General features: G+C 54.0%; 1 protein-coding gene across 10 annotated transcripts in view; it reads right to left on the bottom strand.

Annotated features, from left to right (window-relative positions):
* The window catches only part of PAX8 (paired box 8), a 55,260-nt gene that overhangs the window by 13,684 nt on the left and 13,590 nt on the right, over positions 1-27,986 (bottom strand). For 2 of the 10 annotated variants that reach the window (XM_087863660.1, XM_087863658.1), the window contains exons 3-9: positions 10,604-10,769; positions 8,506-8,706; positions 7,063-7,151; positions 6,637-6,762; positions 6,185-6,372; positions 1,978-2,101; positions 1,302-1,429 (exon numbers count right to left, since the gene is read on the bottom strand). In XM_087863660.1, coding sequence (XP_087719786.1) covers positions 1,302-1,429; positions 1,978-2,101; positions 6,185-6,372; positions 6,637-6,762; positions 7,063-7,151; positions 8,506-8,706; positions 10,604-10,769 — 1,022 coding nt within the window. Of the gene's footprint in view, positions 1-1,301; positions 1,509-1,977; positions 2,102-6,184; positions 6,373-6,636; positions 6,763-7,062; positions 7,152-8,505; positions 8,707-10,603; positions 10,770-27,986 lie in introns of all 10 variants that reach the window. The other 8 variants (XM_045808900.2, XM_045808902.2, XM_045808901.2 and 5 more) reach the window with 8 other exon arrangements.

The following is a 27,986-nucleotide window of genomic DNA, read 5'->3' as shown; positions in this document are numbered from 1 at the left end:
CCTCTTCCAAGAGGACCTCCCACATTAGATGTGGGGATGCACAGAGAATAAAAATCCCAGGTGCTTGCCAGACAGAAAATGTAGTCAGTTCTAAGACAGGGTCTGTGAACTCGAATAAGATGACCTTGTGGTCCCTCTGCAGGTGGAGGTCTTGTTCTTTTGGTTTGCTGGTTTTCAAGTCCAGGCGCTTTCAGGGGGCAGAGTCCCTACTTCAAACAGAGTAGATACCTCGCTTCTATAAAAGCTGTCATTTTAAGAGAGTGATTTCAGGCCCAGCAAGTTGAAAACCACTGGTCCAGAAGGGCTGGCTCACTTCTGGCTTCCTCCATGGGTTCTAGTTCAATGCCTTGGACCCACATCTAAAATAGTGCCATCCTGGAGAAGCCTGTCAGGTATCTGAAGACTATTATGGGTCTCTGCTCCCTTTTCTCACTCCACTTCAGGCCTCCTGCCCAAGCCAGACACCCCGACTCTTTTGGCTGCTGCCCGGGCCCTGGCTGGATGGGCTGATGTCCTTTTGCCAGGGAGACCCAGTCTGCGGAGGCCTGACCCACGGGGTGCACACAGGCTGAGTGAGCCCTTACTTTGCCAGATGCCACATGCCTATTCAGCGACCTTGACCAGGCCCTTCTCCTTCCTGGGCCTGGTTGCCATTGGTATCATGGGAGATTTCCTCTAGATACCCCTAAGGTGCTCCCAGCTTTAAATGTTTTGAGGCCAATGAGGTTCCTGATGGGGGGGTCCCCCTGTTCTCCCATCTCTCAAGTTGGTAAGTTACTCCGCTCAGTGTTCTCCAAGGGTGATCCTGTTAAACTGGGTACAAGGAGAGCTACACTATGGAGACCCACTGAGGACGGACCCTCTGTTTTCTTCAGAAATTTGATCCAGAAATTGGCTACAAAAGCCAATGACTTGTTCCCTCCAAAGTTCTTTTTTCCTTCTTTTTTATTTCTCACCCAGACCATCTGTTCACTGCTTTATACTGCCTGGCTCCTGACCTTAAGATCCCTGCTTGTCCATGGGGTTTTGGGGGAAATTTCTAGAAATCAGCCAGGCACCCCTCTTCCTGGCATCCCTGGAGTGCCTGCCCTTCCCACCTCCTGACTTTGCAGGCACAGAGCACCACATCTTGGCATGTCGGAAAGTTGCAGGAAGGAAGATTCAGGGGCCAGAGTGATGGTGGACAGGGCTAAGGGCCAGAGAGGGGGCTGGACCCCAAAGCAGGGGACTGGTGGCCGGCCCTGAGGACCCCCCCTCCCGCCCCCGCCAGAGCTGCACGGCCCGGGACCTCCCTGTCGTACCTGAGAGGAGGGCCTGGCCCGTGAACTGCCCGTACACGGAGGCAGCATGGGGAAAGGCATTGAAGGGCGGGACCGAGGCACCGGCTGGGACCCCGGAGCCGACTTGCTGCAGATCCAAAAAGGCGGAGCTAGATAAAGAGGAAGGGGTGGAGCTAGAACTGGACACCTCGGGGGTTTCCTGCTTTATGGCGAAGGGTGAATGAGGATCTGCCGGAGGGAGGGAGACAACAAGGAGAGAGGGGTGTGAGATGATGCGGTGGGCACATGCACAAACCCAGCCATGAGATGTAGGGGGTTGGGGTGGTGCGGGCGGGGCACTGGGGCTGTGGCTCCTCTCTTGAGTCTGGGGTGGCGGGAGGGGCTGCGCGTGTTCCTCAGGGTGAGTGAGGGGAAGAGAGCAGCTCTGCCTCCCTGCTGTGCCTCTGCGTGTGTGGAAGGACAGTGTGTGCCCCCCCCTCCCCCGCGGTGGTGGGGGAGCGAGGAGGCGCGGAGGCGGCCCTGGGCTACGATGAGGCAGGACCCTCTGGACCCACCTGCAGGCCCAGCTCGCACAGCCCACCTCTCCTGTGCAGGCCCAGGGCCCTAGCCCCCTCCTCCTCAGGGCCAGCCAGGCTCTGCCTTGCAGCCCCTCTGTGCAGCTGGGGCCACGTGGCCCAGGACAGTCCAGGCATCGTACCTGCCACCACTGGGTAGGTCTGGTGAGTCGAGAGGTTGCGCCCCAAAGGCGTGTTGGAAGGGGTCAGGGTGGCCTTGCCGTCGTCCAGGGCGGCACTGTTGAGCAAGGGCAGCGGGTAGAGGCCCTGGGGAACAAAGAGAAGTCAGCGCACAGAAGCCGTAGGCAGCAGGCCTCAGTAGGAGCCCTGTGACCTAATCTCCCCGGAAACGCTCCCTTCCTCACTGTCCCCCTCTTTCCACGCATGCTGGACTCAGCTTAGCCTGTTTCATGGGTTCTTATGTGTCTTATTCTCCTGCTCCTCTTGCAGCCCCACTGTTGCCCAATCCCTAGCTCACAGCTTCCCCTCCTGCAGCCCTGGGATTCAAAGCCGGCTGGGGGCCTGAGGGCTTGGCTGGATGGCCACCTCCTTCCTTGTCTCCCCACAAGGTCTGGAGCCACAGAGAACAGGCAGCGGGGCGGGAGCGGTCTGCCTGTGGCGCGGTTCAGGGTGCTTCCCCGATTCATGAGTTTATTCCTCTCCAGAGAGGAAACACGGCCACGGGGGGCCACGAAACCCGCACGTTCCCCTATGGGGCAGAGCCAGGGCGGAAACCTAAGGGGTCCGGCTCTCATGTCCACGTCCTCAAACGGTGCGCTCAACTGGATGACGTCATGACCAGTCCGTTTGCAAAGAGCACACATGAGAGCTTTGCCCATGTTATCCTGCCCACTGAGCCCGACGGCCCTGTGACATGGGCAAGCAATGTTGTGTCTGTTTTATATGTGGAGAGCCTGAAACCCAGACAAGCAAGTTCCCAGGCAAGAATGACACAGGGACTAAACGTCCCCTGGTGCTCTTTCCCTCAGGAGAGCCGCCGATGTGACCCCCCCACCCCGGACCGGAACAGGGGGCTATCATCTTCCTCTCCTCTCTATCCAGATTCCCCTGGCAGGTGATCCTTGGGGTTAATTTTGTTAAAACAATACAAAACAAAACAAAAACCTCTTTACCTGCAGGGTTTTCTTTCTCCCTTGCTCAGTTATGGGCAAGCGTGCACTACCCCTCACGGTGACTCCCTCCCTCGAGGGGACAAGACAGCACACGCAAGCACACACCTGTTCCCCGCATGTGGGTCACACACATCACAAGCACACTCTGTGTGCAACAGAAAAATCAAGGAACGCTCCGCGGTTACATAACAGCTCCACTAAAGGCAATTGCTTCCAGTGATTTCCGTGGAGCCACGTCCTCCAAGGGGCCACAGCGCTTTCTGGTTGCCTGCTGGGCACTTTTGGAAGCTGCAGGCAATTCTAGAGGCCACCAGGGCGCCGTTATCATGGAGCTGCGATTACTGACTAAATGGTGCTCTGGTTCCATGCTTTCCGAGGGGGGCCTGCTTCAAGGTGGGGCGGAGCTGCTTAGAGCCGGGCTTAACGAAATTGAGCAAAATACCTAATTTCTAGAGAATGTAAGAAAAGTTTAAAATGCCTTATGGATGTGTTGATTTGATAACAAATACCTACTCAAAATCCTATAGCTTTCCCAAATCCAGACTAGTCAGTGGGGGGAAAAAATCTCCCAATCCCCCCCAAAGTCACCCATCCTCCCAGTGATGGCTGGATTTCTTCCTGGGATTGAACTTGGATTGGGGTGCAGAGTGGCATAATGCTCTAGCACGTGGGCCAGTTTGAGGCCTGCGTCTGCAGTGACCAGCCACGTAGCCGTGGGCTCCTAGACCCTCTGAGCCATGGCTCCCTCATCCCTATTACAGGGAGACTAGAACCTGCATCACTAGGCTGATGTAAGGGTTACGTGAGATTTTTTATACGCATGTTAAATGCTTAGCACAGAATGCTCAGTACGTTGTTCTAATAGGTATTATTTGTGAGTCATAAGGGGCAAAATTCTTGGTCTCTGTCATTACTGCTCACATTCTGCTGATCTGTTTCTTGTTGCACTTGTAAAATAGAGGACAAAGAACTGTTCCTAACTGTGACTCCTGGCTGGGCCTGGTGGCGAAACAGCAACCAGGAGCGAGGCCACATGGCGTTTCCGTTGAATGCTTTCCCCCCTGTTGATCTTATAGGAAAGATGGCTGTGCCTTCCCCCCTCATCCCGAGGTCGGCTGTGTGGACCTGTGCTTCCCTCTCTTGGCTCCCCAGGCCAGAGGGCCTTCCTGGGCCCAGGTGAGAGCACACAGTGTCCTTTGACAGCACAGTCTGAGTCACTAAAGGCAGGAAAGGCAGGGGCTCAGACGCAAGGAGCCCTCGGCACAGGCCGGATGCTCCCTGCCCCTCACCACCCAGCCGGGTGAATGAATGAGCAAGTAGAAGATGGGCTGAGGGAGGGAATGAATCATGGATGGACACTGCTGAGCCTCAGTTTCCTTATCTATAGGACGAGAGGTTGGAGCAGTTCCATGGTCTTCAAACTCTCTTTCTCCGGCCTTCGAGTAAGAACTGACATAGAAGCATCGGATCCACAACGGTGCCGCAGGCCAGTCTGAATGAAACCAGGGCCGCAGACCTGAGCTCCATACCCCTTCGCTCCCCCAGGCTCTGTCTACCCTCCCCAGCCCTGGGCTGTCTCCACACAAATGGAAAGACTGGACTCTGTGGTCCCCGAGGTCCCTGTGGCTCTAAGGCTAAGACCACAATCCCCCAGGCACGTGTGCCAGCCTCGGTCTCCCTGTCATCAGGCAGGGCCCTCTGGGGGCTCAGCAATGGAGCCAGGAGATGGCTGTGGGGCCCAGCGGGTGCCAGGGGCCCAGCAGCAGGGTTTCTGCAGGCCAGCTGGTGCTTGCACACGCAGCGGGCTCCCTATGAGCCCACGGCTGCAGCCCCACTTCCCTCAGGGAGCCATGTGCTGACTCTCGGCTGAGCACCCGGGCCCTCTCCCCGGGTCTGCTGACAGCCAGCTTTCTCCGCACCCCCTCGCGGTGGCCACAGCCCAGGCTGATAAAATCGCTGACGCAGATTGCCTGCCCAGCTGCGGGGCTGGCGTGGGCCCAGCAGCCCAGACGGTCCTGGCAGTGGTTCAGCGGCTTATTGGCATCGTCCCCATTGTCCTGCTCAGGACTTTCAAGGCGTAAGGCTTGCCTCACTCCTGGATCAAATGACAGCATGAGCAAAGTGGGGTGAGCAGACCCACCCTAAGGGAATTCCTCAGCTGGTTGACCCGGGTAGGCGGGAGGGGTGGAAGCCACTGCTACTGTGGACAGATCCACATGAAAGGAGGGGGCCAGCAGTTCTGGAAGTTCTGTGGGAATTGTGGAGTCTTTGTTGGGCTCGGGGCGGGGGGAGACCAGTGACATCTCTGTTAGCTTTTCCCAGAAGCTGACCCACTATGAACCATTTCACCTGTCCTGAGCACTAGAAATAAAAACTCCCCTGTAACTCGCAATTTATTGTTCTGGATTTCTCGGCTCACGCACCAATGCAACTTTACTGAGTATCTATTCTAAGAGGGGCACAATGTTGGTGCCGGAGATAAAAAAATAAAAATAAAAATATGCTTCAAGATGCTGGCCTGCCTTATGAAACCCACTGCCTACCCCTTCGGCCACTGGACAATCACAGCACGCCGTGAGAAGTTACTGGAATGGCGTGTTGGATGGACAGAAGCACAGACGAGGGAGAGAGGAAGCATGTCTGAGGGGCAGGGCATGATTCAAGGGTAAGTGATGCTTGAGCTGAGTCATCATGGCCCGACGGTACTTTTCCAGGCAGGAAGGTGGAAGGAAAGGCGCTCTGCGCGGCGGGCATGCAGTGTGCCAGTGCAGAGAGGTGTGAACGAGAACGACATGCTCGGGAGGTGAGTAATGCAGGCCATACGGTGTGCAGGTGTGAGTGGCCAGAGCTGGGCTGGAGGTGTCGGTCGAGGTCACGGTGTAAGGCTTTGAGCTGCCGCTTCAGAGCTGGGGGACCTGACCGTGCAGTGTGGGGAAGCCCCGGAGGACAGAGGGATGGCACGGCCTGGTGGTGAGCTCCTGAAAGGGCGGAGCTCAGAGGCTACGGGTGAGGAAAGGCAAGAGGGCTGGAGGGAGAAGGAGGGAGGTGCCGGGGTCTGGTAAAATGAAGTCTGTGTGGGCTTGGAGCTGTGAAGCTTGCGCCCTGAGTCCACTGGTGCAACTGAAGTTGCTTGGGTGGCGAGACTGTAGACTGACTAGGAATCTTCCAGAGACTGCGCTTTGCTGCGGCCCCTGCCCAACACCGCTCTGCCGCTCACCTGGCTGCTCACCTGCTCGCCTTTGGTGTGGCTGGGGGAGGCATAGGCCTCCGGGTAGTGCTGCCGCTCGAACGGGCACTCGAGCGGCTCAAGGTGGTGCTGGCTGAAGGCGTCTGTGCGCGGGTGCTTGCGGGGCCCGCTGCTGCTGCTCTGGGAGTCGATGCTCAGCCGGCAGCTGTCCTGGTCACCTGGCATCCCCAGGCAGGGAGAAAGCGTTCAGGGGACCCCTCTACCCGTGCCCCAGGCCAGAGTGGAGGGGCAGACGTGGGCTGCAGAGGGACAGGAAGGACCCGGCTCCAGGCCGCTGGGACTGTGGCCAGCTTAGGGACAGGCCATGTGCTGTAGGCGGGAGTCGCCGGCACCTGCAAAGTCCGGAGCTACCAGTCCCCTTGGAGCCCGGGTGGACTGCCCTCCTGCACCCCCCACCTGCCCCCTGGTTCCCCAACACTCACTGTCGTCCATTTTCCTCTTGCTGTCGCTGCCAGGCTGAGCGATCCCCAGGAGCCCGTTGATGGAGTAGGTGGAGCCCAGGGAGTCCGACTGGGGTGACTCCGGGGGCGTGACGGCTGAGCTGGGGACTGCAGTGGGATGAGAGGGAGAGGGTCAGCAAACGGGGGGCACCCCTCAGAGCCTCTGCTGCCACTATGGAGGAGTCAGGGGGCCCATTGGCACGAGGGGTTCTTGGAGTCGAGGCCGCCTGAAGTGTTCCGACCCCCACGAATGTCAGTGCGTCTTTCCTGGGACCCAGCGAGGCTTTGTCCCTGCGGAAGGGCTCTGGCCACGCCGGCACGTATGTCTGTGTGGGCACGCGTGCGACTGTGTGTTTGCAGATGGGTGTGCACGGGCGAGGTTGAGTGTGCCGGCAGGTCAGCACTCACTCAGCGTGTGTCCTGGGCTCAGGGACTTGGTGGCCACGCAGCTGTCCATGGGGAGGTTGAACGGTTGCTGCACTTTGGTCCGGATGATTCTGTAAGGAAGATGAGAAAGCCTATTAGAGAGAGAAGGAGGAAACAGGACTCACGCAGCCCCGGATCCTGTGCCTTTTTGAGAGCCCCTTAGGTATCTTAGAGGCACCTCAAGTACAGCCTGTCTACAGTTGAACCCCTGACCTCACTCCTCACACCTGGTCCTTCCCAGTGTTGCTGTTTCTTGATCAGTTCCACTGGTCACTCAAGGCGGAAATACAGGTGGGGCTTCACATCTGCCTCCCTCTCTCCTCTACCAAAGCCATCTTGAGGTTCTGTGGGTTTGACCTCATAAACTTTCCAGCATTGACTCTGCTCTGCATGTCACTGTCAGCAACTTAATGCAGGCCACCACCAGCTCTCTCCCGCTGGGATCACTCACTGGCCACCCCCTACCTGCTCTTGACCCTTTCTAATCTATTCTCCCTATTGTAACCGGAGTGGACTTTTCGAAATGCAAGTCAGCCTCCTGCTTAAAGTCTGTGAAGTTTCTTATAGGTCACAGGCAAGAATATGTGACATGGCCACCAACCTCTAAAGGGCAGTGTTTACTGACATTCCCAACTCAGCCCACCTCGTGCTCCCCTTCTATCTGCTGGCTTTCTTTCAGCTTCTTGTCTAAGATCTGTGAGCCACAGGGCCTTTGCATGTGCTGTCTCAGAGCTCCTTTGGCTCCCCTTTTCTCCTAGTTAACTCTTAGTCTTTGTTTCTTGCTCAGGGACATCTTTTCATTCCTTCCTAAACCAAGCACCTTACGCCAGCTCACATACCTCACGTTCCTCTCCTTAGGAGGACTTAGAGCCGCATTTTTACAATTGTGTGGGGGGGCACTTGATTAGTACTTGATTAGTGTCTGTCTTCTCGCTAGACTATAAGCCCCTCAAGGACAGGATTGTGTGTTCCTAGGACCTAGCACATAGTGAATGAATTATGTATATAGGAATGAATGAGTGGGTAAATGATTGATTGAGGCTGTGAGCGAATAATGGAATGACCAAACAATTGAGTGAATGCTTGAATGAGGGCCAGGTTAGGGGTCGTGTGGCCCAGGAAAGGGTCACTTCAGGATTCTTTTATTGAAATAAAGAGGATATAGCGTGTGAGGAGGGAAACTGGCAAAGTACAACCGGGGGTGGGGTGGGGTGGGGCGGGAGTGTTGCAGAGCAGTGGGGAGGGGTGGATACCTGCCCCGGCGCCTGGGGTGCTTCCTGCTGAATTCTTCAGCAGGAGGCCCCTTTCTAGGCTCTGTTCCACCCAAGCCAGGCCCTTCTTCGGGTCTCCGTCATGGTTCCCCCAAAGCCCAGGTGCCCTGCCCCCTTCCCCTCCCCCCACCTTAGGCCGCTGTGTCCCTCTCACCTGTTGATGGAGCTGACACTGGGCACAGTGTCATTGTCACAGACCCCCTCCGCCAGGAGCCGGTCTCGGATCTCCCAGGCAAACATGGTGGGGTTCTGCCGCTTGTAGTCTCCAATCTTCTCCACCACCTTGGGGGTAGCCACCTTGGGCTTGGAGCCCCCTATCACTCCAGGCCGGATGCTGCCGGTCTCGTAGTACCTACTCCAATAGAGAACCCCAAAGAATTACCCAGTAAGCAGGTGGGGTCTTCGGGCAGGGACTTAGCCAGAGACTCTCGTTCCTCTCCAAGGCTTCTGGGGGTAAAATGCACCCCCAGGGCTGGCCTCAGACACTTGGTGTTCCTGGCACGGTCTGTTCCCCTTGCATGAGTAGTTTATGCTGCTGCCAAACCAGAACCCTCTGCTAAACACTTCGCCCTGGACACCTGGCTTCTCCTTTTCCCCTCCAGCCAGTCTCCTTCGTCTGAGCTCCCCCAAGGGCCACCTACGGAGCAGATTTCCCTTCTTAGAAATCTTCTGCATGTACACTGTGCACACACACAGGATCACAGTGGCGGGGTTCTCCACGCAGCTTTCTGGGGTTAAAGCGTGACTCGCCGTTCTTGGCCATCCTGGTTTTACCCTCCCCAGGAAGCCAGCTTGGATCCCTGGGCCCTCTGCTCTGTCTTACTGGTTCACCTTTGCTCCCCTGCCTTCTCCCCACCACCCCACCCCCACCCCCCAGCTGGCCACTGGTTTTCTACCAGATTGCATGGTTCAGGTGGAAGCTGTTCTTCCTGGACTCTGGAACGCCAGCCTGGCCTGGATCCCTGGCCACATCTGGCCCCTTAAGTCAAGCCTGTTCTCCCAGGCTATCCACTTTTCCTCTCCCCAGAGCCCCCAGACAGCTGCTTTGGGAGATCTGTGACTTATGTCAGGATAACTTTCCCCTCTTTGTGGTGGAAACTCTCCGGTCTCTTCTACTGTAGAGTAAAGTCTGGTTCTTTAAAACTCTGCTTGTCTGTCATAGCCATTCCAGGCTCATCTCTCGGGGACACTGAAGCCCATCTTGGGAGCCCCTCTCCTGACCCTTGCGCTTGGCAACTTCAGTCGGGAAGCCAGGGCTCTCCATGGTTCAGCTACAGTCAGGTCCCTTTGCCTCATTAAGCCAGAACTCCTGTTGAATCCACCTATGAGCTGGGTGAGAGAGACAGGTGCGCTGAGCCGAGGCAAAGCCCCAAGTCCCCCAGCGCAGGGGCATTTTGGGAGTGGCTCTCCAGACTATGCTGTGTCAGCCCGGAAGCAGGGCTTTGCTGCTCCTGGTCCCTCCTGACCTTTGGGTCAGCGGTCCTGAACTCTGGTACAGAAAATGGGAATCCTTGAAGGAGCCTCAACACTGTACAAACACTTGGGCCTGTTCTCCTAAAGTTCTGCTTTAATGGGTGTGGGCTGGGGCCTAGACATAATTTCTTTTTTTTAAATTAAGTTTCCCAAGGTGACTCTAACAGTCAGCCAGGGCGATGAACCACTGCTCTGGAGTGAGTGTTCATAACTTGTGCCTGGTCATCTCCTAAAAATCACGGCACCCAGGACTGGCTCCCAGCGTGGATGCTGTGATTTATACACAGGTCTGGACCACGCCTTAGGGCTCCGCATCTCATCAAGGAGCCCTGGTGCTTCCGGTGCAGGTGCTCTGGGGATTAAGAGTTTGAGAAGCACACTGAGACATCCCTGGGGGTTGGGGTGGATCGCAGGAACCACCTCTGATCCTGGGTCCCCTCCCTAGCGGCTCCATTTCCCTTGGTCTCATCCAGGGTCAGGGTGGGGTGCTTTGGAGAAGATTCTCCTGCTTTAGGAGTAGAGAAGCCCCTAAAAATGAGAGATAGGGCAGAGGAGAAGAGCAAGAGGGAGAAAAGAAAGGAAGGAGAAAAGGACAAAGAAAGAAGCAAGGACAGGAAAATAACGGAAGAGCAGTGGGCGGGGAGGCCTGGAAGCGCCACCAGGACCGAAGCTGGACATTGGGACGGACCCAGTGCCCCCGGGAAGGGGTCTGGCTGCGAGGTGGGCCGCCCAAGGCAAGCCCTGCAGGGAAGGTGGCGCACGCTGAATTTCGTGCTTACCTGCCAAGGATCTTGCTGACACAGCCATGGCTGACTCGGAGCTGGCGGGAGATGTCGCAGGGCCTCACCCCCTGGTGGGCCAGGTCCACGATGCGTTGACGCACCACTTCCGGCAGGGGTCTGCCGTTCACAAAGGCCCCTCCCAGCTGGTTCAGCCCTCCATGGCCTAAGAAGACAGTAGTTGCGGGAACAGCTGTCAGGACCAGGCAGCGTGGGTGTGGGTGTGGGTGCTGCGTGCGTGCACGACCGTGTGCGTGGGAACTCTCACCATCACGCCCTCTGGTGCCTGAGGGAGACACCGGTGCAGAGGGAGGCTGGCTCCCGTCGGGGAGAGGGGAGGGTGGCGTATGATGCCGGAGGGAGCACACATTGCAATCTGGGCACCGCTTGGGCCTCTCAGTCTCCTCTCAGTCCCTCGGCCCTTCACTCTGAATAACAACCCCCCACCTTCGTCCCTCCCTCTGACACGTGTATAAAAAGCTGGAGATGCTGGGTCTTCCTACTCTGGTGCTGAGCTGTGTGATGCTGGAGAACGTCCCCTCTCCTCTCTGGCTTGCTTTTCCTTATCTGTAAAATGAGGGCGTAGACTAAATCAGCGGTCTTTACGTTTGTCTTTGTCTTTCTTCCTTTTAACACAGAGCCCGATTTTATCAGCGCAAGTGCATTGAGAAACGCGAACACAAACGAACAAAAGCAGAGCTATTCTGTGGTCGAGCTGGGGCACAGGCTCCCAGCCCCAGTGATCCCATGGCTTCTCTCTCTAACAGGCCAGAGCACTAAAAGGGCGGGCAGAGATCTCCAGGGACATGACATGGTGGATTGCAGGCCACTGTGCAGACAGTGGACACACTGTGGATGTGTGTGCGTTTTCTTAGCTGCCTTGCTGCCTTGCCCTCTGCCCTCTGGCCCCAGCCTGTGTTCCATTCTGAGCCCATCTATCTTGTCAAGCGCCTATATACTGAGTGCCTACCATGTGCCGGGCACTGTACCAGGCCCTGCAGGTGCCCAGGTGATCTCTGTTCTTGTTTCATGGGGTTTACTAAAGCGAGGGCCCAGACCAACAGACAGCCAATTACCAGACCACGTGACCACTGCTGGGGCCAGGGCCAAGCAGAGGGTTATGGGGATCACTGGCAGGGACCAAGCCCACGCTTAGGGGACTCTGGAAGAGTTCCTGAAGAAGTCTATGCTTTGACTGACGGTAAAGAGGTGTTCACTAAGGGAAGGAGAGAGGGGAGGAAACTGTTCCAGGCAGTGGGAAAAACAGCTGCAAAGGCTTAGAGGCAAGAAGGTGCTTGTCTGTTAGAGTTACCAACATTCTCAACTCTCAAAAATCACGAGACCCAGGCTAGGCTCATTCTGGGGCTGAGATCGCCTTTTGCTGATGAAGAGGCTGGGGTTAGAGAGCGTGAGTGATGTGCTTTCTATGATGTATGTGACTCAGCCTGTATGAGGAGCAGCCAGGCTGTAGCCAAGAATTAAGGCTTCCATCAGTGCTTCTTGGGTCGAGCCCTGTTCTATGGCCAGAACCAGTCCTGGAAGCCTGGCATTGGCCTGCAGCCTGTGCTGAAGGTGCCATTATCCAGGCATGAAGGACACCTTTTCATACCAGGGCAGGATTTGGTGATCTGGCTGGGCTGGCAGAGCTCTAGGGGTGGGAGACAGGGGGAACGGGCAGGCGAGGAGGAAGAGCCAGCGCCAAGCCTTCTGGGTGAGCCCGTTAAGGACTATTTATGGCCAAGGGTGGGAAGTGGCTCTGCTGGGCACACCGTGCCCATTACCGCCCACGGACTTAGCACATTCAGAACTGCCTTGCAATGTCTCCTCGGGGGCCCAAGCTGGCTTCAGCGGAGCAGTCAATTTCTCTTAAAAGAACAAAAAAGAAGCTATAAGTCTCTGGCCTGGGCACTAAGTCAGGAGGAATGAGCCTGCTGGCCAAATACCAGCAAGAGGGACACAGTGACCCATCTCCCTGGTGGAGGCAACTGGGTGAGCTTGGACACAACCTCCACTGTCCCACATAAGGCCGCTTGTCCCAGCACGTGCTTTTCCACCACGGCTGGGAGGACATCCCAGATGGCCCACTTCTGAGCCCCTTCCACTGGCTTCTCATGGCCACAGGCCATCCTTGGAGAATGACTTAGCCATTTGACCCTCACTCCCTCCTTGTGGTCTTTTGGCTCTTTGGGTCCAGACACTGAACACAAGGGGGCGCCAGACAGCCACCCAAAGGCAGACAAGACCTTGAGACCGCCCAGCTTTGTCCCCATTTTCCAGAACTTAGGCAGCCACGTCATCCACCCAGCCCCAGGTGCTGTGCTAGGACCTCTGTATCTAGAAGCAAGGTTTCCTACAGGCGGAGTTCTTCACCTCTTGAAAGGTAGCAGGTTGAAAAAACCAAGTGTCATTGTTGAGGTGACCTGAATTGGGTATTGTGTCTTAAAAAAAAAAAAAACAACAACCCACCGTTGTCTGTCTCTCTATCGAAGAAGCTGTGTGGACTATTGTTCTAAATCTTCCTGAAGGACTGATTAGAATCCTTAGAGACCCAGGCCCTCAGGAGCCCTCCTGAAATCTTATTTATCACATCACCCAGCATCAGTGTGAAGGGAAAGGCGTATTCATACCTCTGGCCCTTAAACTATCAATTCTCTGGTGCTTTATTTTATTTTGCTGGCTTCGGAATGACTTTGTGCTGCTGTACAAAGAGCGTTGGGCCAGATTCCTTCATTGACTCTGCCTGTTTTAATTTTATCATTTGAGAAAGTGGGGTTTTTTTTTCCCCAGCCTTACTGTTCTCATCCATTGAATGGAAATTCTTGCTGTGTCAGCTGCGGACTATAACAACTGCTCTAAGATGGGGAAACCAGGATGTAGGAGTGTTTGGTTTGCTGAAAATCTTGATTTCGTGCAAAGTTTTTCTAACTTTTAATATTTACATGGTCGAAAGTTATGACCCCAAGCTTGGCCTTAGGGCAGGAACAGTGGTTCTCACACTTGACTGTGCACCAGAATCATGTGGGGGGCTTGTTAAATCACAGGCTGATGAGCCCAAGGCCCAGAGTGTCTGAATCAGCAGGTCTGGGATGGTACCAAGAATTTGTTTCTAAGAAGTTCCCAGATGCTGCTTGTCTGGGGCCACATGTCACAAACCACTGGTTTAGTCTGGGCGATGGCTGGTAAAGAAAATCAAGAGAGGAACTAAATACTTATACACCTACCACTTTGGCCCCACCACCTTCAAAGAACAATAATTCATATTCTTCACATATCATAGTTTTCATTGCTTTTTATCTCAACACTTATGTACGAAGTGCCTGCCACAAATCAGGCATAAAGCACTGAGGAAACCATCTTGAAAAGGACAAGAAAATGGCCCTCAAGGAACTTACAATCTTGGGGGGATGCAATCACATAAATTGGGAATCACCATGCTAAGGGAGAAGTTGCTTGAGAGAGGTTAAGATCAGGTGTTAGGGAGCCCGTAAGTGGTCAGTTGGAGGTTGCAAGGAGGGATGACTAGGAGATAACCAGGTGAAGAAGTTTCCACGTGAAAATAAATCCATGCACGAGGTCTTGGTGTTCTCAAGACATTGGAAGACATTTACTGTGGTGTAGACAGGCGGGTAGCAGAGTCTGGAAAGAGCCTGCTGGCTGAAGATGGAGATGGCCCCTATGGTTTGAGGTTTTGAGCTGAGTCCCTGTAACGGAAGGTCTTTTGTCCTTCCTGTGTCCGGTGTGGGGGAGTGGACTCCTTTGGGTAAGTCACCACCAAATGTTCAGTGGTGGGTGCAGCCTTCCTTCCTGCACCGGGAAGGGCTGGACCGCCCACTGTGCTGACCACCTTCCCATGCAGCTGTGGACAATGGGGTGGGCTTTGAGGCCGGAAGCCGGGAATGAGTGGGAGCCCCTGGTTGGGCTGGGGGGAAGGTGTGAACCAGAAAGAGGTTTGAAGCTTCATAAGCAGAGGCCCTTTGCATGGTCTGGAGCGTCATGGGTGGGGAGGGGTGGGTGTGGAAGAGGAAGACAAGCCTGTCTGGCTGGACATGAGCAGGCTCTGAGTGTGAAGGCCCTCAGACAAGGGATGCCAATGTTCCCAGGGCCAGAGAGGACTGTTCTACAGTGAAGGGTCTGGAAGCCTGCAAAGCCCCAGCTGAAGCCTGCTGTCCAGAAATGTGTACTATGGAGAAGTGACCATTTAGGGAGGCATTAGGGCATTCTTTGGTCATTTCTTCATGCCTTATAGAGCTCTGAGGAGCAGGAATGGTAGAAGGAAAAGAGAGAGGCTCACTGCGCAAAACTCCTGTTACAGGCACCAATCCCACACCCTTAAGGTACACGGAAAATTTTCCCGGGCCCCCAGAGTCCTCCATACAAGTCTCCATCATGGCGCTGATTACACTGATCAGTCTCTTTATCTGTTTGGATTCCTTTATGGATTCTCCTCAACGGCAGGGGCCCTGTCTTTGTCTATCTGGCACTTGTCACAAAAGTCTAACTAATACTTCCGTATATACATGCCACAGAAAAAATGCTTTCCAGACGTGAGGGGCCGGTGTGCGGCCATTATGATGGCTGCTGCATAGACTCCCCTCTGGGGGATCCCGACGTGGCAGACTCCAGGACTGTCCTCTTTCTTTCTCATTCCTCACACCTCTGCCCAGTCCTGGAGTGACACTGGTTCAAGGTGTTGCTTTGGGAAAATTTCTGCTTAACGACCTGGGGGTTTTTGCTTTAGCTCCAAAGGGTATCAGGGCGGCAGGACTACCACAAGAGGGGCGGTGGCTGCCTTGAGATGTCCTTTAGGTCACGCGGTGCCTGCTCCCCTTGCACAAAGGAATGGCCTTGCCCATGCTAAGCAGGCTCTGACGTACTTAGCCTGGTGGCACTGTCGTTCCCCAGCACCCTCGCTCGCTTGCAGGCCTGTGGTCTCCCACTGCAACCTCCCAGCTGCTCCCCTTGGCCCAGTGCCTTTCTGGAATAGAGGCCAGGGTCTCTGCCTCATACCACTCCTAGAAAAAATGTTCCAGGACCACGGAAACCTAGCTTTGCAACTTCTCGTTCCATCCTTCCACCTTTCACCACAAGCATGTACACTGGATCGTGCCAGCATCCACGGTTATGGGTTACCTAGGCCCCCAGGCCTCACTCTAGCACGCAAGGGGCGGGCACGCGGAGAAGCAGCAACCTGCGTCTGGCTTCAGCCCCGACCCGCTGCATGGCCTTGGTGTCCGAGCCTTGCGCTTCTCCCCCCCACCCCGCCCGCCCGCCCCCCAGGCTAACTAACTGGAGCGGAGAGACAGCAGCGGGCTAAAGCTGTGGCTTATACTTCTTCATTTCGCATTGACGCCTCACCCTTCCACCTGTTCTGGAACTCTACTCCGTAAATTAGCCTCATATTCCTTTTATGTTATTTACCTCTCCCTTTCTACTAGGTCTTTCCCCTGGACCTACAAACACAGTGAAATTCATCTATGCTGCTTCCCCACCTCTGCCCCCTCCCCCCAATATTCTCCCCTTGATGGTGAACTTTTTTCTTACTATTGTGTTCGACCAGATTTCTCAAGAAGTAGTCATACTTGCTGTTCCTATTTCTTTCCTTTCCTTCCTGGCTGCTCCTTGGTTACCCTGCCGTGTGCCCCAGGCTCAGCAGGTCCTCCAACACTCGGTACTGGGTGGGAGGGGAGTGGTGCGGGTGCTACGTTCTCCTCCCTGGGGACGTTTCTGTGACGACGCTGTCTCCTGGTTCCTCATACCTTCAGACCTGCTTTTGTTTCTCTTTACTGGGGTTCTCCTCCCTCCTTTGTTCTGTTCGACGTGTATATTTTTCAGGCTTTTCTCAAACCCCAGTGTTACGTCCACTCTAGACGGTCGTCCTTGGCAATCACCGCCCCTCTCACTGTTGTACCTACTACCTGATGGCCCTGTGGGCATGCCCGGGATCTCCAGCCCAGAGCTTTCCCCCTACTTTTATGTTCACTTTCCTACTGGAAACCTCCCTTTGGGTAAGAAGGAGGCTCCTGGTTAGTGTTGCCTTGGATGGGAACGACACCAGCTGCCGCGCCAGCAGGGAACCTGCCCTTTGGCATCACCTCGTGCCGCCCTGCACCGCACCGCCCTGCACCCTCGTTGGCCTTCGGCACGACCGCAGAGCTAGCATCGCGTCCTTCTCCCTTGGGGCTTTTGCACATGCTGTTCCCTCTGCCTGAACTCTTGTCTTCCCCTCTAATCTAGTTAACTCCTACCTGGCCTGTATAGTTCAGTGCAAAGTCACTGGGGCCAGGCGGCTGTGCTTTCTCCTACAGAGAAGGTTAGAGCCTGTGTTTAGACATTCTCCACCAATGTCCTTTACCTTTCCTGCCTGGCGTTCATTCAGACTTTAATTTTACATTCATTTGCATAATCACACGCACACCAGTAACCACTGTCTTTGCCCACCAGATCAAAAGCTTCATGATGGGGGCAGGACCGTGTCTGTTTTGTTCATTATTAAATTGGATCAGGTATTCAATTACTATATGCCCCGTGAATTAACTAAGGGCCTTTAGCTTCTTCCATTCTCCCCACATGGAGGACTCACCAAACCATGGCATGTATACCCCCTAAATATTTACCTAACCGGTACCCCCCTGGCCATCCCAGCACAAATCCACGTACTCATGTATCCATTCAATGTGTATGTGCTGAGTACCCAGCACACGCCAAGCCCTTTGCTGGAACTGATAGCATAGAATTGATGCCTGACCTCGTGGAGCCTCCAGTCTAGAAATAGGTAGATATTTACAAAGTCAAACACACAAATGACGTGTAAGTATCGCGTGGATGGTGCCGAGGAGGACACAGCAGGGTACAGTGTTGAAGAATAATGGGGGGAGGGTGAGAGATTGAATTAGTTCCGGGTGACCCAAGAAGATCTCCCTAAGTGATGGGTCATCTGGGACAAAGGTGAGGAGGCGTTAACTAGTCACGTGGACTCACTGGTCCCTGCACGCGACGTGCACCCGTGACCTTTTGCTGGGGAGCAACGCATCTGGAACCCAAGTCTGACCGTGTCCCTCCCGCACTGAAGAAGCCAGCTGGGGCACAGCAGCGTGTCCCGCCTGGTGAGGCCTAAGCTACTAAACCCAGAGGACAAGGTCCACACGAGCTGAGCCTGGCTTACCCCTCCAGCCTCCATCCCCACCTGTCCGAGCCTTACTTCCGATGACCCAGCAACGTGGAATTGTTTGCTGGTCTTTCACAACATCCGAATCCTCGCCTGCAGCCTTGTCTGTGCTGCCCTCCATGCCTCGAGTGGCCTTCCCTAACCGGCTCTGGATCGATTTGTACTCATACCTTGAGTCACTTTAGGAAGCTACCTCCTACGGGAAGTCTTCCCTGCCCTTCCTGCCTGCTGTCTCTGATCCTTTCTTTTAAACATGCCTGGACACAGTGTCTACCACTACATGTAGCAGAGAATGTGTCTGTGACCTGCTGCATAGACCATGTGCCCCTTGAGGGATGATGTGGCTTTTTTTTTTTTTTTTAATCTCTAAAGCCCTAATATCTAGTATAATGCTGGGTGCAGAGTAGGTGCCCAATAATTATTGGAAAAAAAGGAAGAAAGGAGGGAAGGAAAGAAGGAACAAAGGAAAGAGAGGGGAGGAAGGAAGGGAGGGACAGAGGGAGAGAGAGAGGAAGGAAAGTAAACAGGCCCAAAACAAGCCTGGTGAAGCCCACACATTCTTTGCCTTATGCAGAATTGTGTCTTCCAAAGTCATATTCTCTTGGACATGAGCTATTTTAAAAGGTGGTCCAGCTATCACAGTCCAGGAAAAGAGAAGTTTGCTCTCCTCCAGGAGCCATGGGATGAAGGCCCAGGCCTTCCTATACATCCAGCATTTGACGTCAGCATGAAATGTCTGAGCACTTGTCATGTTTTACGTATGGCCTGTGTGGTTCTGCAGGCGCTCTCTGTGGGAGCAGAGCGACTGTGCCGTGTTACCCCCATGAGGAAACTGTCACCAAGGTGGGTCTGTGGATTCTGAGGTGAGAAGCCTTTCCTTCTAACCCTGGCCTCAGAGGGCCTATGGAGAAAGCCAAGGGGTGACCCACACAGATTGACCCCCCGGGGTTTACAGCTCTTGGGGGGAAGACTTCAGTGTTCCACAGGGAAAGAGCCACAAGAGACAGCTTGAATTAGGGATGACCACGGTGTCATGTCAAAAGCTACCCCTCCTGGCACTTGGACACCCCAGAGTCAGAGGCTCCCTTGAGGAGAAGTTTCTGACTCGGGGCCGTTGGGCAGGACTGCCCTTTTATGTCTAACAGGATCCAGCTGGTCAAAAAGAAACTGGTTTCCCAGGTCTCGCTGCCAAGAAGCTCAGCATTGTGCTCTGTGTTCAAGGCCGAGGGCATGACCAAGCCGGTCTTGGAGTCCTGTTTCCTCAGACCTCCTCTGACATTAAGTAGCATGTCAGTCAGCGTCCAGTCAGAAATCAGAGGCCTGTTCCTAGGTACTTCAGCAGAAGGGTTTTGGTGTAGGAACTCTCTTCTCTGGGTGCGGGAGGGCTGTGAGAGCACAAAGGAACCCTGAGGTACCGCTGAGTTACCCCTGAGGTGGGGACTGCAGGAAGAAGCTACTGCTGTTAGTGGGGAGCAAAGGGAAGAGGCCGATTCCTGCCTAATCATTGTCTTGCTCTTGGAAGGTTCTAGAATGCCCTAAGGAGCCAGAAATAATCCCAGCTCTGTCTTCCCCACTCCTGGAGCCCCTGTATAGGTGGCTGGCTCTTCACTGATTCTTGGACTTGTTCTTGTTGATTTTTTTCCTTCTGGTGTGCTGGGCTCTGTCCCTCTTGTGGGGCCTGTCCACACTTTAATGTGGCCCACGAGGTCTCCAGGTTGAGGCTATGAGGACAGGCGCCAGCTCCCAACTTCTCTCAACCTAAATTTCTGGCAAATCTGAGGGTCCCCAGAGGCCCCTGAAACAATGGGATAAGAAATCTGGCTCCCTTGGAAGCTCTTCCTTCCATGAGCCCAGAGGGTGGGAGGGCTTAGCCCTATTCTTTTGTCCTCAACAGAGAGAGAGAGGGCTGGGAGGGGTGGAGGGAGGGAGACAAAGGGTGGATAAAGAGGTTTCCTCTGGATTAGTCTCTAGCTGGGAAAAAACCACGTTTGGCAGATACCTTGACAGTGTTGGACTTAAAGAAGAGGAAAGAGGGGAAGGAGGAAAGGAACAAGGGCTATTTTCAGGATTCGGCCTCTTTCCCCGTGAGTAAAAGCTGAGGAACAACACCGAGAGTCAGCATGGTGGGCTGAATGCTCTAAACGCAGCTTTCATTAGTCCTCCTAACAGCCCTCAGTGGTGGGGAGCCCGTTGTCCCCACTTTACAGGAAAGCAGATGACTTGCCCAAGGCCACACATTACAAGGGGGCAGAAGTGAGACTCGGGCTTAGGGCCCCCATGTACCTCTCAGCCGTGTCCTCGCCGGGCACCACCCCTGGCAGCAGGACAGTCAGCCCCTTGTCTCAGAGCGACTGTGTCTTCACCATGTCCCCTACCAAACCCACTTGGGGGTCCTCCCCAGGTGTGCATTTTGTTGAGGCCTAATCTTGCCTTTTCTATGGTTTTCTTCAGTCAGAGTACTCACCGAATTCGTTTCTCCCCCCCCCCCCCGCATGTTGGTTCATTCTCCTGCACTCTGCACACCCCCCCCCAACTTTGTGCCCAGTCTGTCCCGGCTCCGGGTTTCATTCTTCTGCCCTCCGTCTCTTCCCCTTCCAATTGCCTCATTCGTCTCCATTTCTAGTCCTCACTGATGACCCCTGCGCTTCCCATTCTCAGGTCTCCCAGCCCCTTCCCTGCCCCAGTGCCCCGGTCCCGTCCAAGATGGCAGAGCCCTCCCAGGGCCACCTCTCCCCCTACCCCTTCACCCCCAGCCCTCCCTCCTCTCTGCCTCTGCGCCTCTGGCCGGCCCCCTCCCCACACCATCTTTATTGCCTGCATGACTGCTCAGGTTCTTTATCCCATCTTCCCCTCAAAGGCATTCGCAGCTCGGCTGTTATTCTTGTATTAGCATTGAACCCATTAAAGCTAATTTGTTTGCCCTAATCTCCATTTATTTTTCCCTAGTTGATATTAGATTTCCCTTTCTATTGCTCCAGCATGATTTTCTCTTTGTCTTCCTAATGGTCTACCCCCCTCTCTCTTCCTCTATTAATCTGGTTGGCTTCACTGTGTGTTTCAAGGCCTTTCTCCGCCTCCCCCAGCCCTTAGATTAACCCTGTCACCTCCCTCCCAGGAAGGGCCCCAGTGCGTGGATTTCCAGGAGTGGAGCTGCTCTAAATGTAAACAGACCTCTACGTTTCCCGAAAAAAGTCCCACTGGACGTGAGGCCCTGCCCTGTCCTGAGGCCAGTCTGGACGCCTGGTGAGCTCAGGGGCCGGCGAGTGGGAGGCGAGGGGGAGAACACAGGCTCTTCTGTCCTGAAGGGCCACCAAGCCTCAGGATTCCCTGGCTAGGTTCCCCTCCGGGGCTGTCTCAAAGATTTCTGGAGGCCTCTGCAAGCTTTCTCAGCTCTATAAATGATATCGGTAGACCCAACTGTTGGATGGGCCACTTTCTCCCTGTGATTAAGGTTGCGCACCGTTTCCCCTCCTTCCATGTTTCTCCGACTAGAGACACATTCCCTCCTCTTCCTGAAGGGGTCAAGCCTCCTCTCTGACGATGTGGCTTTGGAATGGCTACTCTACACCTCATACTCTGGCCTTCGAGGTCCCCAAAATAGAAGCCTCCCTGGGCCAGCTCTCAGGCACCTTTGCTCTCCCCTACCTTCTCCCCTCCCTGATTGCCTCTGTCCATGGCCCTCCATCTGAGTCTTATTATTAAGGCCTTTCTCAGGGTCGATGCTTCGCCTGCCCCCTAGATGGCTAGCTCCGTGCAGGCAGATGTAGTGCCTGGCCACGGGAGATTGCCTTGCATGGGGACAGCCGTGCTCCCGCCCCGGCTGCGTCCTGGAATCACCTGGGGCCTTTGGAAGCTTTCTACCTCCCATCAGTGCAACCAGAGTCCCTTGGCAGGTGTCCCCGAATCTGTATTTTTTAGAAGTTCCTCTGTTGATTGCCTCGAGTTTATACCCACTCAGTCGATGGCCAATAAATATTTATTGAAAGCATTAATTAATTGATTAAACATGAACTTCTGGTCAGAGACTGCAGTGGATCTTTCTAGTGTTGGCCGGATGGTTTCCTAGAGGTCATTCTTCTCGGCTCCTTCCCACTGAGCTTAGATACCTCTAGACTCCTGACCCCGCATGCCACGGTGGAGGGGCTGCAGTGAAAGAGGCCGGGGCCTCTGCCTCTGGGGGGAGAGGGGCACACGAGGTGGCGGCAATGCCAGCACCCCCTGGGCACATACTTAGAAGCCCAGCAGCCCCACAAATCACTGCACCTTCCCTGGGGTCAGAGGCCTGTGGATATTAATGCTGTTTTTTAAAATATGGGTCTATATTAAAGCAATTTTCAGTTTGTTAGATTTCAGTTCAATGAGTACCCCCTCTATGTCTAATAACATTCCAGGCTGGGTGTGTGGGGGGAGATGTTTCTGAATAGAAGACACAGTTCTTGCCCTTGAGAAACTTACAAGTTAATAATCCCTGACACATTATAGAACCTTAAAATTTTAAAATCCATTCACACGCACTATCTCCTTCAGTTCTTTTGACGAGCCTGTGGAATACCTATGGTGGTGGGGGTGGGGGTACGTGTGCGTGTGTGTGTGTGTGTGTGTGTGTGAGTCCTCCATAACTCACTTCCTGATGACGTATGTTATGGAACGTTATAGGTTCTATGCTAGGTTCTCTAGCTCAGAGTTATAATGTTAGAAATGTGGGTTTTGTGGACACTGATTTAAAAATCACCCAGAGATGGGGAGGGAGAGAGTGGGGAGGTGGCTAGAGGGGCCCCTGGAGGGGCAGGGAGAACATGGTGGGAGGGGGAAAGGGAAGAAAGCAGCAGTCGGCAGGTGGGGTACCTGCAGGCCCTGAGAGGCCAGAGGCATGAGGGCATCCTGAACGGAAGTGAAATCACGTACAGAAGAGAAGAGGGAAATCTTGCCTCACCTGGAAAGTTGAACTCAATGACCTCTGAGAGTCTCTCTAACTGGGATTCTAGGCTACTGAGATCTTACCTAAGATAAGAGGTGATGGACTTGCTCAGCACCGAGGTGGCTGGAAAGGGTGTTTGGCCTGAACTTGAGGCAGTTAGAAAGGTGGTGTGTCTGGGCGTGTGCGTGTGTATGTGTCTGTGTGTCTGTGTGTGTGAGGTGCAGAACCCTCAGGGCTGGGGTGGGAGGGGGAAGAAAGGAGGTCTGGCCGTCCTGAGGAGCGAAACAGGTAGGAACAAATGAGGAGGAACCGTTTTTCTGAGCCTGACACACCGAGCAAAATCTGTGACAAAACTGCATGTCTGTGGTTTCCACACCTGACGACGGCTGGTTCCCCAGCACCCAGCACCGTAGCCAAGTGGATTACACACTCTAAAAGCCACACTCACTGCTGCATAAGGAGCCAGCAAGGCACAGATGGGCATAAACTCAGCCTGCAGGTTATGGTTTCCGTGCTGAGACCCTGGTTCCACCCACTCTGTGACCTTGCCTGTTTGTACCTCAGTTTCCTCGTCTGGTCTGAAAGCAGCTGATGATCTTTACTGTCCTCCCAGTCCAACAGCTGCAACTCCAGATGGCCCTCAGGGGCAGAGAGAGCTCTGTGGGGGGACCTTGGGCAACTTTTCCACACAGGAGACTACGCGGGAGGTGGCCCTGAGGCCACCTGTAGGAAGTTGAGGGAAAGTGGCACATAGTGGACCCCCTGGGCTGCCACGTGACCTGCATGATGGCAGTGAGACACTCTGACTGAGTATGAAGGTGGCCATGCACAGTATCCTGTTTAGTGCCAGAGTTGTGGGCCCTTCTAGAGTGTCCTTGGCCAGGAAGGGGAGGCGACCCATCTAATGTCACAGACTCACTTCATGGCATCACCAAGACTCACATTTTCTGACCTAAATCCCTGTTCATTCTGCATTCCAGGAGACCCCTTGGGACCTGAGCACCATCTTGGCTGGGGCCATCTTAGCAGACAGAGGAGGAAGAAAGTTGTGGGGATTGGGCAGAATGTGTTCTGAACCAAGGCACACCCTAAAAAGATTTCTGCTCCTCTTACCAGCTTGTTTGCTTGTCATTTTTATTTGCTTATGTGGTGAACCCAGACTGGAGGCTCTGTTCTGTGGGTTCTGGGCTTGGGAAGTAGAGTCCCTTCCTCTGTGGGAACACTGGGGTGGGCACAACAAGAAAGGCTCTACAGAACCCTTACTGGCTTCTCCTCTTGTTCTGTCAGTCCCAACAGAGGCTTCTACAGTGGGTGCCACTTGGGCCTAAAGCAGCTAAGGGTCCATTCAGGGCTGGGTGGGGGACTGACCCAGACCAACAACATGTAACACTCAGATCGTTATGCATTGAGTTGTGTCCCCTCAAAACTCATATGCTGAAGTCCTAACTCACAGTACCTCAGAATGTGACCTCATTTAGAAATAGGGTCTTTGTAAATGATCAAGATCAGCGTGGGCCCCAATCCGATGTGGCTGCCTCCTTAAGAAAAGGGAATTTGGACACCTAGGGATGACACAGGGAGAATGTGATGCAAGACTGGAGTTAGGTTGCCACAAGCCAAGGAACACCAAAGATGGCCAGCAAACCACCGGAAGCTGGGGGAGGGGCATGGGAAACAGATTCCCCCGCAAAGCCCTCAGAAGGAACCAACCCTGCCAACCTCTTGATCTCAGACTTCCAGCCTCCAGAGCTGTGAGACAGTAACTTTCTGTGATTTCAGCCTCCCCCACCCCGGCCCAGGGCAGCCCCAGCAAGCTAATGCACAGGTCAACAGGGTTCTAGCTCTGAACTGGATCCAGCAGGCTTGGGGAGGCCCCTTTGGGCTACTCTCCTGGGATATTTGGCTGCCCCTCCAAGTAACTTTCCAGTCTAAGGCAGGCTCAGTCAAGCAGAGAGCACTTTCTAACATCTGACCCTCTCTGTGTGCACCTGCTTCTCTTGACATCACTGTCATTCCTACAGAGCCACCATCCTGGTCTCCATTCCTGATCCTTTTATCATGTGGCAAGTTCTTCTTTCACGCAAGAATGTCAACACAGCAGCTTAGCAAAGCTTCCATGTAGGTGTCAATCACTCTTGCCCAGCCAGGCTGGGGTCCCCCCAAGTCAACCAGGACTTCCAGGCTTCTCCTCCTTTCAAGAACTTTCTAGATTCAGTCTAAAGGTTGGTTATGGACTCACTTAACATTTACAGAGCCCTTTTAAAGTGCTGACAGGTAAGTGATTCTTAAATTTAATTAAATTCAACAAATATCAATTGGGCCTTGATTGTACTGGGAACGAATTTTCATAACTCTGTGAGAAAGGTGAGTCTAGCATGTCGAGCCCACTTTCTAGATGAAGACCAGCTTGGAATGTTAATTGGCTTCTGCACAGCCAGGTAAGAGCAGACCTGAGACTGTATGTGTGTCGGGTCTACTCTTGCCCACAGCCGGAGGGGAAATCTCGGAGAGGCAAGTCTTCTCTACAGGAAGAAGGGCTGTCTCCCCAGCAGGCTGGCGTGAGTCTCCACATGTGAGAGACCTCTGGCTGGGCCTTGCTGGGCCGACTCTAGATCTGTGGTTCTCCAGTGCGGATCCATAGCAGAATCACTGGGCACTTGTGACGGGTACAGACTCCAGGGCCTACATCGAGTCACAGAGCCCTAGAAGTTTCTGACGCTGGAGTGAAGACCACACTTGAGAAACACTTGTACAAAGCAAATTTTAAAATGGTTGTTTCATTTAGCAAATATGTATTATGCATCTAGCATATATCTACTATGTGCCAGCTGAGTTTGGGGAATTCAATTCTTGTAAGCATTGGTCCTCACAGACAGCCCTGAATCTGGCCATCCACCCTGCCGAGCTGATGCCCAGCGTCCACGAGGAAGGACCGCTGCTGGGTCAGTCTTGGCCAGCCTGCCAATGTTTGCTACTCCCAGTGGTCACTGCTGCCCAACCTTCCCACCCCGCAGCTGGGCCTAGGCCAGCAAGGTGCCTCAGGACTGGGGAGGTGTCCTGGTGGGGCAGCTCAGGCCTCAACGGCTGCATCAGGTTTCCCCAAAAGGCTACAATTCCTTATGTCCTCAGTCGCATAGCACCCCCTTATTATAAAGAAAATCGGACAGTGACTATCGCAGTATCACGTGAAAGGACCAAGTGGGCTTCATGTGGGGAAGACTTTATTCCCCAAAGCTCAACTAGACGAGTTAGGTCAACTAGCAAAACAGTAAAACATGCTATTGGAGAATTATGTCAAAACCACCATCACGGGCACTTGTGGAGCCCTCATTTAATATAGGATTTTATGTCCAAGTGCTGGGGATGTAGAGAGAATGAAGAGTTCTCACTCTTGCCTAGCTCAGAGGTGAGTGCAGCGGGGAGTCAGAGGGACGGTCACAAAGGCTGAGGGGAGCAGAAAGGGCCTGATTAGGGAAGTGGAACTTGGGCAGAGTTTTGTCGAAAGGGTGGGAGTAGGGATATGCTCCAGGCAGCTGCCATTGCACGGGCCAAGGTGCAGAGGTGGGACTGTACCCAGTGTGTTTTGGAAACAGAGACCAGTTGGCTGGAACATGGGTTTGCATGTGGAAGTGGTGGAAAACAGCGTCAGGGAGGTGGGTTAGAATGTTCTCGAATTGTACACCAGTGGTTTGCCCACAAATGCCTGTTAATGATTGGATTAAAAGGACATGCAAACGGGACTCTAAGATTCTTCTGGAAAATCACCAGGCTAAGATTCTGTGGAACAGGGGTGGGAAAAGAGAGAAATCAGCATTTTAATAACGTGAATCATCTAGCCATCACAGATTACTGCCAGGCTGTTCCCCTTAATCAAAATACCACGAAGCTCAAAGAGGATAAAATTGGTATGTGACGCTAGCAAGAGAGCTAAAGGGAATATGAAAATCAACGACAAGGGAAGTGTGACGTCGAGCCAGGAGAGGATGGAAGTTTTCAGGCACAGTGAGTGAAACACTCCCAAACACTGAGTGCACTTGACCCAGGCTTCCTGATGGCAGGGTTGGTATCGACGCCTTAGCCTGGCCTCTCTGCTCAAAGCTCCCTATCGTTTGTCTGAATCCCACCTGACGTCCCATTGCTGCACCCTTTGCCCAGAGCTGACTCTGGCCCCTGGAGCTGCACACACCCCGAGCACTCCACATCTCTGCTCCCGCTGCTCCTTCTAGAGTCCCCTGCTGGAATCCTGCCCCTGCCTCAGAGTAGGCTCCCACCCTGCCCACGATCACAGCCCCGCACCCCTCCCGCCCTCACTAGCTCGGCATTTTGTGTCTATCTGGACTAAGCCTTTCCTTTCTCTCTTTGCTTGTGGCTAAAAGTCCAATTTGTTTCCATTCTCTCTAAAATGTCAGCATGAAGGCAGAGGTCTCCTGAGTTCTGCAACTCCAAAGTCGAGCTCCACATCTGCCATGCTGAAGGGCTCTGTAGGTGTTTACTTATTAAACTGAATGTTAGAGTACGAATGTCCTTTGAAACAATTTGGAGTTAGAGTTCAAGGCTTATGTGGCCAAGGGATGGATGACTGGTGAGAGGGTGAGAGTAGGTCATAGGACCCTAGAGTAACTAAGCATGGGGCTGGGGGGGGGGTAGAGTCGGAGACCCGCCCAGGGCACTGCCAGGCAAGTTCTGGCATGCGGGGGGAGTCAGAGACAGAGAGCAGAGGGACCCCAGATGCTTCTGGAGGAGCTGGAGTAAAACCTCAGGAGATCCAGGCATAGGGACCCAGCGGGGCATGCACTTAGGAGAGAAATAGGCCAGAAAGAGAGGAGACAGGTCCGTCTCAGGGCACTAGAGGGCTGGGAACAGAAGCATCTCTGGATAGCGGACCAAATGGTCTATGCACCCCAGGAGAAAAATAAATGATGATTTCTATGGCTGATGTCGTGGGTTAAATGTTGGTGTCCCTCAAATTCATACATTGAAGCCCTAATCCCCAGCGTGATGGTATTTGGAGGGGGGGCCTTTGGGAGGTACTTAGGGTTAGATGAGGTCATGAGGGTGGGCCCTCATGATGGGGACAGTGCTTATAATTAGAGCTTATAAAAATGCTGGTTCTTATAAGAAGAGACACCAGATCGCTCTCTCCCCAGGCACACGCACCGAGGAAAAGCCCCATGAGAACACAGCGTGAAGGCCCCTCCACAAGCCAGGAAGGGCGCCCTCACCAGACTTGACCATGCTGGCGCTCTGATCTCAGCCTCAGCCTCCAGAACAGTGAGGAATAAATGTCTGTTGTTTAAGCC

The sequence above is a fragment of the Ursus americanus genome, chromosome 7 (genome assembly GCF_024610735.1).
Source record: "Ursus americanus isolate L20-20 chromosome 7, mUrsAme1.1.p, whole genome shotgun sequence".
NCBI lineage: Eukaryota > Metazoa > Chordata > Mammalia > Carnivora > Ursidae > Ursus > Ursus americanus.
This window is presented reverse-complemented; position numbering and strand designations above follow the sequence as displayed.